Consider the following 13,022-nt stretch of genomic DNA (forward strand, 5'->3'; position numbering starts at 1 on the left):
CGCAGGGTAACATGAGAAAACAGAGACCTGAGGAGAGAGGCCAAGTCTTTTCTCCTCAAGATGAGACATAGATGAGGGGCTGCTAGTAGAGGAGCTGAGCTACAGTCCTGGCTTCAGACCATTTGTTTTAACCTGCTGAGCAGGTGCTTCCACAAGAGCCAGACAACATCAGTTGCTCCCTCCTCTGAGAGAGTCTGGCTCAGTTTGGAGCTGCTTTTCTAAAAGCTCATCTTGAATATGAGCTTTACACAATTTTTTCGTCAGTGATTGCACATCTTGCTCAAAAGCTGTGACACGCACTGTTTGTGTGTGAAGGTGGGAATGTGACACCCAACTTCTGTTTGCTTTGCAAAAAGATCAAGGTTAGTTCCCACTCCACTAAAAGCACGGAAGGGAAATACAGGATTTGTCAAGCAGAGATAAACTCAATTGAGAACATTTTATACACAAATTCCTAGGAGAAGGTTAAAACAATGGAGCTGGGAGAGTACACTTGTCAAGGCTTTTTCAAACAACCCTTTTTCCCATATTCTTTTAAAATACAACAGTAATTCAGGTGGATAGAGATAAGCCACTGTTCTAAAATCTCCTTCTTTTGTTTCCTTTCTGGCAGCCCCGGTCTTCACCCCAGCAAGACATTCCTCCCAGGAACCCCAGGGTGGAGCGCTGTCAGCTCTAAGTAAATATGGCTCCAAGGAGAGATAATAATTAACACCTTCTTTCTGAAGCTGCTTTGGCAATTACAATTTCTAGTGCCTCCTACTCCTGTGACCACATGCCTTGCTTCCAAGGTCTATCTATTAATGGCAGCCCAAAACTATTTAGAGTTGCTGCCCAGGGCTGCAGTCCCTGCAAGGGCACGATGAGATGCTGGGACTGAAAGGCCAATGCAGCAACGCTCATCTCTTCTTCTTCCACTTGGGAGGCACTGCCCATCCCTTCTTCTGCTGCCATAACAAGCACCTACCTGGGCTGTGTACACTGGCTGTTATCCCACACTCTATCTGCAACAGCACCCAGAGGTGGGAATACCACCCTGGGGCTGTTCATGGTCATTTTGTGTGGGTACCCAGGGCAATACGAGGTATGAGGTGATGCTGAACTGGCCTCAGTGCAGCTAAGATGATGCTGTACAGGCATGGATAAAAAAAAAAAAAAAAAAAAAAAGAAAAGAAAAGAATTTGGCTCCATTTCAGAGTTCAAAGAAATATTTGAGCCTATGGGCACTGATTCAGGCTCATCTCTAATTATGTCCCCAGTTCAGCCTTTAAAACCAGTTCTTTAGTCCTCAGTAAGGGTCACTTCACAGTTGTTATTACAGTTTCTTGCCAATCTGTTGTTGGATTTTCCACTTGACATTATTAAGGGATTAAATTGTTTGTCTCATCATCTTTTATCTGTCCTGTTCAGTTTCCTAAAAACAGACTTTAGCCAGACCAGAAAAGATAGGAGGAAATAAAAGCCCAGCATTTTCAAGATATAATCATGATTCTGGGTTTGCCATTATTATTGTTTAAATTTATTACTTTGGATATGTAAACTTTGCTGACTCCTTTAATCTGGAATGTATTAAAGAAAGCATTAGGCATTACAATAAGTCATTGGATTACACTGCGCCGATTCAGCTACAGCTGTGGAAGAAATATATAACAGGAGATCCCGTGGAGTTATACATTTCTGACTGAGCTCATCAATTGCCATAGAGAAGACAGAAACAAATGTAGCTGAGCCTGGAAAGAATGTTGCTAAAATTGGAGAAACATTTAATGTGAGTAGCCTAGGGGTGCAATAACTTTGCCTGTAACTTAACAAAACCCACCCACATAAAACATACCAAGAGAGATTACAGATTGGACTCTCTGATGTGCAGTCTGCCAAGAAAGCAAACCTGACTTTTTTCCCCTTCCTGCAGATGCAGGTTTAAACAGTCCCTGCAGAGTGTTAAATATATATTACCCATAATAGCAACCATATTACATTTGGACACATTGCTAATTCCCCAACTGGCTGCTCTGTACCTTGCCTGCAGTGGGAGGATACCCCTGGATAACCAATGGAGCTTGCAGCTGCCAGCAAAGCAATTCCTATGGTCCACATGGTGAGAAGGAGCCTGCTTACCTCCTCCTCGCTCCCACCCCTTCCTGGAGCCCTGGTCTCCTCTCTTTTGAGAGGTACACCTGGGCTTGTACTTAAGTACCCCTTTAATGAAAATGCTTTGAATGTGTTTAGCTCAATGGGATAAAAACTATTCCTACGCCTTCCCAAAATGCAGGTCTACAACCAACAAGGCTCAGTGGTGAGCTGAAGGCCAGCCTTGGCTCCTGCCCTTCTCCTGAGTGGCAGGGATCAGATTGTTTAGCAAGAAATGAGAGAAAAACACCCAACCCTAAAATGCAGTTTCCAAAAAGCCTCCCTGCAGAACTTTCCATTTATAAACCTCCTGTCTCCAAAAGCTCTGAGGCACTGTACCTGTGAATGGGCAAACCCCCCCAGAGGGACTACATCTCTGGTTCATTAATTCAGCTTAAGATTGGATTTACCACAAGATGTAACTGGATACATGCAGGAGTGAGCACTGCGAAAAACAGTCAAGGACCAAACCTGCAGCATGCTCCCGCTGGCTTCAGTGGAGCTACAACAGCTTTTATCAGCGTTTTATCTGACCCTAACAAAAGGAGCCAATTGTTTAGCAAAGGAAGAGGGCTCTTTGATTCTATCTTGCTGCAGATGAATTGCCCAAGCAAGGGCAAAGGGACAGGAAGTGAAGGGGGAGGAGAAGGAGCTGATGCTGAAGGTAGGTGCTGCCATTGCTTAGCCCTTGCTAAACAGCCCCTTCTGCAAAGGCTGACGGGGTGGGAGGAAAGAGTTGCATCATCTTCTTGTCATAGCCATTTGACCAAAATGTTGTGCTGGTTACTCCTGGTGTAGATATACGGGTCCTCATTCTGGCTGCAGGGAGTTTTGTGACAGCAAAGACTGCAGGCCCCATGAGACCTTCCTCTGCTTTGCATAGTACAGGAACCCTATTGTCCAAAATCCCAAGTACAAGACTTAAAAGTCAAGGATGAAACCCTGGGAAAAACTCACATAAATTCAGTGAGGTCCACGCCACAGCAACCCCAGGTGCTGACATCTCTGCAAATCAAGTGTGTGAAGCAAACAGTGAAGAGACAACCTGATTCTCTCCTTTGAATCTAACTCATTAAAATGTCTGCAGGCATGTCCCTCCTGAGCACATCTATGTCTTTCACAGAGACGAGGGATGCTTTACTATTACTTAAAACCACAACACTGCAGAATGCTAATGAAGTTCCTGTTGTGTAGCACTGATCAGATACTACACTGTACTGCTTACAAGAACTAGTTGTAAGTGCTAAGCACTTGTTGTTTTACCCCCTAGTTCTCCTTCCAAAATCAAGCCTTGTGTTTTGACCAGCAATAAATCTTATATCTAAAAGAAGAATTTAATTCCTTCTACTGGCTTGTCCCTTTTCCCATGTCATTAATGAAAAGAACTTTCTTTACTATAAAAAAAGAAAAATCACTTCTTTCTTTTCATGGCTGAAATGTACGAAAAGACTGAAATAAATATTGAGAGAGGAAAGAGTCTACCATGGGTCTTAGCAGCTTGCAGCAGCTCCTGACTCCAATATCACCCATCTCTGGGAAATTAAGGTCACAAACCACTCTGTAAATGCAACCCGTGGCTGACAGCAGCAATGAGGATCTCTACAGGTACACAGCTGTGACAGCAGCTCTGGGCTGAACTCCCACCGTGCCTGGGAAAGAAGGAGCTGCAGCCTGTGTTTTCCAAAGGCTTCCACCAGTTCCCAGTGCATTCACAGTGCGTGCACCCAGACTGAAACATGCAGCTGGAGACGCTGAACTTCTGAATGTACCTGCACCAATTCATACTGGATGATCATCCTGTTACAGAGCAAGTTGAATTTTGCTGCCTAAACACTGACCTAAAGCCAGTCATGGGCACTTGCTTTTGAGGCTGGTAGACCTCAGACTGAATCAGCATTCTGAACTACTTGGAGCTGTTGTGCAGGCTATGCATGACCTGGGTTTTTACAGGAATAAAAGTGAAATTCCAATAAATTTTATAGAAGACATTCAGAAACAGATTCCTCTGTCTTAAAGCAAACTCTTGGGCTAGTTGTCAAGATCCCATTAGAGTAAGAGACAAGAAAGCTACTTTAGGAGAACCTTAGGATGCCTGAGGAGACACCCAGCAAGGCTAAGCAAGATGAATGCCATAAAAGGGCCATTTCAAGTGACACAGCAAGTGTGGAAGCCAGCATTCCCCAAAAAGTCACATTTAAGAAAAGGAATTAGGCTGCAAAGTTACTCAGTGATTTAAAAATGTTAACATTTAGTTTTCACTGTCTGTTAAATATTAACATACCTTTCTTAGAAAGCTTGGCTGGGCTTCATTGGAAGAAAGCAGGTCAAATTTACTGCACAAATTTACCTACCGGTATAAACAAAATAATCTCTAACCATTACAGACAGAAGACTAATCTTAGCTGAAGCCACATTTAATGTCATACATAGATGCCATTATTTCTTTAGTGAGCTGGAACAGAATTACATGTAAAGAAAACATTAGCTCAGCAGTGGCTTTCAGCCATCACATGGCACGCGAGAACTCAGTGCTGCACTAATATTTTCTTCACATGCAAATCTGTCCTAACACATTATAGAAATAATATAGAAAACATGAGACGTGCTGACTACAGTTTGGGTTTTGTCATTGCAAGCCTCTAAAAAGGTGAAGACAAAACTCTGAAGTTCCCACTGATCCATGAAATTAGCTCTGTGGACGTTCAGTTTTCCATCCAAAGGATCAGGGCAAGCTCCTGATATCCTGCAATTCCCACCAGAAGAGGTGGAAATCTGGCTCTTTCCAGAGCTGGAGACCCTAAGGATGATGGGCCTAAATGTTTGTTCTTCCTGCACCTCAGAAATATGGGGTGATTTATTTTGCCACTTTAATGGATGCTTTCAGCATAAAATTTTTTGAGAAATAAAATATGCAAGACAGCATCTGTGCTAGCAAGTAAGTCCCTCTATGAAAAGGATCCGCTATGTGCCATGTAATTCTTGCCCTGTCAATCACAGAGAATGTGCACAGAGAAGAAACCCTTCCCAATGAGCTTAAAAGTGCTGATGAAAACAGACCTTAAGTAGTACCATATGTCTCTCATTGGGTTATGGCAGCATCTTCACTTAGCCCCTGTGGGAGGAGCCCATAAAAAAGCTGCTTATTCCCTGAGCAGGTCACATGAGTAGGTAGAGGATTAGCTATGGAATAGGGAGTGATGCTTTGTGAAGTCCCTGGAGTGCACAGCCTCCATCCACGAAGAGCCTGAAGCTCTGCCCAGCCCGCCAAGCACTGGGGTGTCCTCATCTCATCCCAGCAGGTAGAACACGCCGTGCTGCCAGGTCTGCAGAGCGTGGTGCTCTGAAAGGGGAAACACAGAGGTGCCCACCTCATTCCCCTCTCCCCCCTAGTCTTCCTGAAGCAGGGAGACTCCATCCTTTGGCAGCTTACCAGGTGTGCTAAGCATCTTCCCTTTCAAGGATGTGCATTACTAAAAGAACAGTTGCTCTTCTGAGTAAGCCAGCAGGGCCCTAATACACCAGACATTATATTGATACTAAATCAGAGATACCACTCACAAGCTCATAAGCTTAGGAGCTTTTAAGACAAACACAGTGGGAGTAAGGAGTGAAACACATAAACACAGTTGGCATAAAGATATATATTCACAGGGCTTGCATGTATCACCATAGCCATGTGGTCATGGTTTCTATTACACGGAGACTTCCTGATCACAGAGACAGCTTGGAAAGGGAATGAAAGCATATTTAATTTGATTGATTTTTATAGGAACAAATCAGGACTCCTGTTGTCAGCTTATGCCTTGGAACCTCTCAAAGAGAAATAAGCAAAGGTCTCAGAGGCCCTTGGCTGACACTAGCCCTATCTAAACTTGGCTCCTTTCAGGACTGCATTAACAGCCACTGTGAGTCAAACAAATAAATCAATTAAAAGAATGCCTGTCATCAGCACTGCTGTTAGCTTTTTCCAAAAGTTCTTGCCATATCACACAGGTTAATGGAAGTCTCTTATTCTGAGAAATCTACTCGGCCTGCTGAAAGGAGCAGAAGTTTCACAGAGTAGCAAGTCCCTTGATTACTATTCTGCTGTACATCCTTGCATTTTCACAGCGGCTGTGGGAAAGCCAGGAAGAGGAACACTGCAGTGTCTTGCACTGTTTTTCCAGGAAGGGGTTCCTTTCCCCCCGGCATGTCATTTTTCTATAGTACGTGCTTGCTTGCACAGTTTCTGCCTTTCCTCCCACTTGTCTGTTGCTTTGTATCCAGTTGCAGAGAAGTTGACAAACCAGAGATTTTAGGTCAATGACAAGGACTCACTAATGACCAGCTTTGGAATATCTTTTGCTTAAGGGGCGCAGCCAGTTTCTAAGAGTGGGACAAGTCTCCTGTTGCAGAGTACATCCTCGTTATCAGCTCTCCTTTGGGAAAAGCCAACAGAGCCCCCAGAATGGCAAAACTCATACACTGCTCTTTTTCCAGTCAAGAAGTCAGTGGGAGTCACAATGAGAACGTATCTTATTTTAGGTGTGGAATCTCCTCAAGAGACTGGGCTGCCATTTCAGGCTACCCGTGCCACTCAGAACCTGGGACAAAGTAGCACCTTCTCACTTCCCTACACACCCAACCTCTGTGATCAGCCAGGAGGGGAGAAATTCTCCCCCTCAGCATGAGACAGCGGTGGAGGCAGGTGCCTCCCAACAGTCCTCCAACATCCTCCTGCCTCAGGTAACTGGTGAGCACAGAGCTCAGGCCAGCTCCTTCCCCAGAGTGCCCGTGTTGGTGACAGGGGGTGTGCACAGAGTGCTCCCCTGCGGCATTTCCAAACCACAGTGTCCCCATCCCAACACACTGCCTGGACAGCCCATCCCTCCCACACAGCCCAAGAAGTGCAATCGCTCAAGAGTCTCCGAAACCTTCCGAGCATCAATAAACAAACGTGGGGTTTCTCCGGCAGCAGCCCACAGCCCGGGGAAAGCCACAGCTGCAAAAGCCCTTACGTGGAAGTTTACTCAGACCTTAAGTGGATTTGTAATTAAACAGAAAAACATCACGTTGCTCTTACTGTCACTGCACTTCACAAGTCTGCAACCACTGTGGCAGGGTCACTGTTCCCTGGTGCTGTGCAGCCCACTGAGCACCAGGGCACTCCAGGGACAGGGAAAGCACTGAGCAAACTGTTCCAACAAACAGATACAGAGCCCGTTTCACTCACAGAGCTGCTCCAGGTCACAGTGTCCAAAAATGTGGCCACAATACCTCCTTCCCTTTTACTTGGCAACATAATTTTCTTACTGGCCAATTTTCAGGCCTGAACACAAACAAAGTTTCCTACCTGCAGTACAAATGGAGGATGAGTCCATGCCAGCCAGAGGGATCTGCCTGTGTCCCCGGGATGTCAGGAGGAACTACAATAGACCGCCGGACATCCCTAACAGATTTGCTAAACCAGACAGCCTCCAAAAAGGAAGGGCAGGAGCAGGCCTGCTGTTTATCAAATCTGTAAACATGCTATGTGAGATGTGCAGCACAGACTGTGTCTGCAGCAGGAGCTGCTTTCCTGACACTCCTCATTACCTCTCCTCCAGGTAGAACAGCCTCCCCTGTGCCAGCAGTGCCCAGTGCAGACAGGCAGGGCTCTCTGCCTGCCCTGTGTTTATCTACTCAACCCACAGGCACCCAGAGGCACCTTGCTGGTTTCTCTTAGCCAAGATCTCCCAGGATTTGACTAAAAGCACGAGTTGTGGAGAGAGCTTCTCACACATTCCCTCTCATTACACAACTCATTTCCAGACCGTGTACATTGTTGAAAGGAAATAGTGAGTTCATGAAAGCAAATGAGTGTGCAACCTGACACTGCTTCAGTAGCTGCCTTCTGCTGTCATTATGGATTTATAAGATACTGCCAACCAGTACACAAAGCTGGGTGTTATTTATACAAAATCAATTTTGAATTACTGGGCATTTGCACACGATCCTGCTGAGAAGTTCACTAAAACCTGCCAAAGTCAGTGATCAGCCCTGCAAGGGACCTGTGGAGGCCAGTGGAAAGTATCATTGTAAATTAGCCTCACTGCTCCTGCTGAGACTCCAGCACTGAAACACAAAATCAAGTGCACCTCCTTAGGCTGCCTGACACATTTTGGACCAGATCTTCATCTCGTTTAGTCTAAGTAGTCCCATGGAGCCCAGCAGTTACTCTGATCGTAGACCTGATCTGAGCTCACTCTCATCCAGACCTTTTAGCAATACAAATGAGCCTTGCCTGTTAACTGCTGAGCCACCGGCCTGGCTGAGCTCACTGGAGGCCACGGGAGGTTGTGCAGAGTCAGCTTGAGGCTCCAGGAAGCTTTCCACAGGAGCATCAGGCATGCTTTTGCCCATCAATGAACTGTTTTCAGCAGCAAATCAGTGGGATCTGGCACTAGGAACAGTCATTAGCGCAGAGAATGGAGCAGAGATTACTACAGCTCATGCACATAAAACCAGCAGAATTTAATCAGCAGAGGGATTGTAGCAGCTCCCAAAGGGAACAAGCTGATTCATCAGTTGAGAGCCCCAAAATACAAAACTGTCTGCAAACACGATGAACGAGAAACTCATAACTTCTTTAACTGCTTTTACTCAGCTGCTGCTCCACCCTGAGCAGAACCGAGCCTGGATTCTTAGAAAAGGACAAAAGGAGTACAAATGAAAAGATACTTATTTCAGCCTGCTGAGTGTTTTACAAACCACAGTGTCAGTTCTTCCAAGTTTGATGCCTTCACTTAGATGTTTCTCTGCACTAGTTTTCCTTGTGTCATTGAGTTTAGCTGGAGTTTCACTACCATGTGTCTACAGGAAATTAAACATAGTGAAATACATCACTGAAAGTTCATGAGCCTTTATTAAACCTCTTTAAACTGAGGAGCCACTGGGTTGTCCTGCATGTTCCAAGGTTTGTCAGTGGGAGGCTCCAGTGCTGGGCTCAAATCGATGTAATGTCTCAGAGCTGGATGATACCAAGTGCTGGTTGGAGAACCTTGTGATGGGTGCCCTGCACTGGGTTAAAGTGGTTCAAAGCCCTCTGGACAAGTGGTGTGAGAGCTCAGAGCAAAGCACGCTCTGTGTGATGCACTCACACATGCAATGAACTCCGCTAGTGACACAGCAAATCCCATGACTGTCTCATGCCTTTGGAGAATGCTTCAGAGTTCTCTTTGAGGAGACCTTTCTTCTCTTAAGGGTAACACAACACTCATGATTTCTCTTGCCTTAAGCCTCACAATCAGCTCCACAACAAAGATTCTGAAACAAATGAACTTAATATAAATATCTAATAAAAATATGCTTACCTAAAATATAAGATACCCCACAAGCAAAAAGTTTTATTCAAAAGGGGAATTACCAGAAATTCTAGAGCATTTTGCTTCTTTGTGAAAGACACAGAGACATTGTGGTGATGGGCATCACTGTAAACCTGAACAGACAGTTGGCCCTCACAGTTTCAACTGCAGGAGGAAATAAACTCTCCCTCAGGCTCATGTAAACCATGGGAAACCTTCAGCACCCCGGGAAGCTGTGCTGAGGAAAAACTGAAGCTCACAACCACATGTCAGCCAAAGGCTGCAGTCCATGGATGTATTTTATGCATGCTGGCAGGCAGCTTTGGAGCACCAGGGAAGCTCTGCAAGGACTTGTGCACAATGAAACAGGTACCACTACTCTCTCATGAGAGGATTTTCCGGCTAGGAACCCCTCTTCCCAGTCTGAAAACTTTTCATGTGAAGGAAAGCAAGCACCACGGAGCAAGAGTAAAGTTTCTCTGCAGAACTCTGCTGCAAGAGACCTCTGCCCCCCTGCTGCAGCTGTGCCTGAGAGCAGGGATGCTGCCACCATTCACCCCACCTCCCCAGGGCTGGTGCAAGACTCACCACTCGGGGCTTCTGCTGGTCCAGGGTCTGCAGGAAGGCCGGGGTCTGGTCCAGGGTGCGCTCGGGGTCACTGGAGATGTCCTCCTCGGACTCCTCCCAGGATGAGGAGAAGCCAGTGGAAGACGCTGAGGATGATGAGAGCTTCCGGACGGGTAGGCTGCCAGGGGGCACGGCACCGGCCTCCTCCTCCGGGCCCCCCAGGTCTGTGACAATGACGGCAGGGATGCTGCCACCGATGGCTGGGTGCTGGCCCTTAAGTCCTGTGGGGACCACCACCACCTCGTCTTGCCGTGGTGCAGGCCCTGACTGCTCCAGGGGGCCGCTGCTCTCTGCCAGCTCCACCATCGTCACTGGCCTCCTGGAGGGCTCTGCAGTGCTCAGACAAACCTGCACCCCACCACCATCGGAGGCCTCGCTCTCTCCAAGGACTCGCGGCCGGGGTCCAGTTCCAAGTCCCACCACTGATGCCGTGCGGCTGGCCGGAAGGGGCCGGGCTAGCCGGGGGCTCCGGGGCGGCTGGGCGGCAGAGCTGTGTGCCTGGATGTGTGCCTCGAAGAGCCCCACTTTCTGGTTCACCTGCACGTTGTGCAGCTCCCGTTGAAGCTGCCGTGCCATGGGGGGTCCCGGCTGTCCCTCTTCGCCTCGGCTGCCCCGCCGCCCCCCGGGGCTGCCTGGCTGCCGCAGGGGCTCCTCAGGTGGTGGGAAGAGGAAAGTGGGGCCACAGCGCGGGGAGCGGGGCGGCACCGGGGCCGGGCTGAAGGCAGGGAGCGAGCGGCAGCTGCCGGGCGTCTCCGGACCCCTGGGCAGCACTTGTCCGGGAGGAGGCGGCGTCTTGCTCCTGCCGCTTGTCACCTCGCTGTTGCTATTCATCATCACCAAGCTATTGAGCGCATAGCAGTACACGGCCATAGTAGTCAGCCGGGGAGCACAGGGGGGCCGTCGCCACTGCCGCCTCGGCACTCAGGCTCTGCGGGTCTGCCCAGGGTCTCTCCACGACGGGACCAGCAGCATCGTCAGCAGGAAAACGGGGAGCTGGGCTGGCCCTGGCCCGCAGCTCCATAAAACGGGACAGCTGAGGAGAGAGAAGCAGTTAAGAGTAGTTCTGTGCCCTCCCTCAGCTCACCATCCAGCTGGGCACAGAGCGTGCCAGACTCTTCCCTTCCTGTGTGCCCCTCCCACCTGCATGCATCCCCGGTGTGTCACCCGTGGGGACACGGGCCGGCCTGGTCATCAGAAGGATCTGAATGAAGGGGAAGTCAGGTTTGGGGCTGCTTTCCCTCTTCCCTGCCTTCCCTGTTCCCTCTCCAGGTTGCCTGTCGACACAGCTGCAGCAGCAGTGTCTGACAGGACACACAGCCAGCAGCCATTCCCACAACAGAATAAGAGAATTATTAACTGGTGTGAACTGAAAGTTGGCACCTTTCAAGTGTTTGCCCCAAAACTTGACATTTTCTAAAGGAAGATAAAAACTCCAAACAACTTAAATTTTTCACCCTCCAGTCTGTTACCTATAGCAAGACCAAGTCTCAGGAATGGATTTATGTTGTATGACACAGGGAACAACTTCCTGCTTGCACTGTTTTGTATGGTACAGGGTCACATCTCAAGTTAGTCCCCTAACTCACCATGTGCAACAACAGGGCTTTGCACATCTTCATGAATGCCCTGGCTAAATGTGCCTTCCCTGTGCACATTTGCTGTCCGGGACATCCCAGGCTGCAACTGCCACCAAGTCACAGCCCGGACCCCACATGCAGAGATGTGCAGTGCTGTTTGTTCTGGCAAGTGTGTGACTGTGTACACGCGTGAGAGAGGCTCTGCTTTCGGAGGTGGCTCTCTGTGCCCCTGTGTGTGTCAGCGTGCTTTCCGTCATCTTCTGTTTGCTCCATGTGCCCTGGACTTGCAGTCTCCATCCCATGCCGGGGCACGGGAACTCCTGAGATCTGCACAAACGCACTGCCCACATGAGAGTACAAACTTGTTTACACACAGTGCGCTAACTCTGGCTATGGGTGTAAATGCTTCTGGAAGCACTCATGTACGATGCTATCAGCGGTATTCCTGTGCGTCCCCCTGTGAGGCTCCTGGCAGGTAAACGCTCACAAGTCTAAGCGCAGTCCCAACTGACGGTGTGGCCAAAAGGCTTCCCATCCCTCCAGGCACTGCTTGGAGGCAGTGCGAGGCTCAACAGAGCCCAGGCGGCGCAGGCAGCTACTCTTTACAAGGATCCCCGGCACAGCAACTCTTCCAGGACTCCGGCTCGGCTACGAAAGCTAGCATCGCCACAAGGTGCTCGGCGAGACTTCGGGTGTGGGACAGCCCGCTCGGCCCCGGGGCAGCATCCTGCCTCTCTGCCCGCCCCCTGCTCGCCCCTTCCTCCCCGCGGGACCCGGCTGGCCCCCGCACCGCTCCCGGCGCGGCTGCCGAGGATCCCCCGGCGGAGGGGCGGCCGCGACACCCCCCCGCCACCGCCGCTGCTTACCTGGGGTCGGGATCCGCGCCCGCCCTCAGTGCGCGCCGCCCGGCAGCGCCCGCCGGCGGCCGCGGGGCGCTGCCGAAACCATCGCCGCGGGGCTGCCGGGACTCCCGCTCCCTCCGCGGCTCCGAGCGCCTCTCCTCGCCCCGGGGCGGGCCGGCTGCGCCGGGCTCTGCCCCTCCGCGCCTCGGCGGCCAAGGCTGAGCGGGCGGCTCCGCGCTCCGGGCAGCTCCGCGCCGCGGCCCCGGCGCTCGCTCCCGGTGCGGCTGGAAAGGCGGAGAGAGCAGGAGCAGGAGGAGGAGGAGGAGGAGGAGAGGGAGAGGAGCAGCGAGGAGGAGGAGAGCGGAGGGAGGGGGTAGGAGAGCAGGAAGGAAGTTGTGAGCCTGTCTGGGGTTGAACTCAGCGGAACAAGTTTTTTTTTTTTTTTTTTTTTTTTTTTTTGTTTTGTTTTTTTTTTTCTCTTCTCGCTCGGCTCAGGCTGGAGGGAAATACTGAAAAAAAAAAAA

General features: G+C 49.4%; 1 protein-coding gene across 1 annotated transcript in view; it reads right to left on the reverse strand.

Annotated features, from left to right (window-relative positions):
• Positions 1–12,653, reverse strand: part of ITPKB (inositol-trisphosphate 3-kinase B) — a 66,930-nt gene extending 54,277 nt beyond the window's left edge. Inside the window, exons 1-2 of the mRNA XM_053973734.1 lie at positions 12,523–12,653; positions 10,041–11,112 (exon numbers count right to left, since the gene is read on the reverse strand). Of these exons, the coding sequence (XP_053829709.1) occupies positions 10,041–10,949 (909 nt within the window). The 5' untranslated portion in view covers positions 10,950–11,112; positions 12,523–12,653. The remainder of the gene's footprint in view (positions 1–10,040; positions 11,113–12,522) is intronic.
• Between the last annotated feature and the right edge of the window lie 369 nt (positions 12,654–13,022).

This window comes from Vidua macroura, chromosome 3 (assembly GCF_024509145.1).
Source record: "Vidua macroura isolate BioBank_ID:100142 chromosome 3, ASM2450914v1, whole genome shotgun sequence".
Classification (NCBI taxonomy): domain Eukaryota; kingdom Metazoa; phylum Chordata; class Aves; order Passeriformes; family Viduidae; genus Vidua; species Vidua macroura.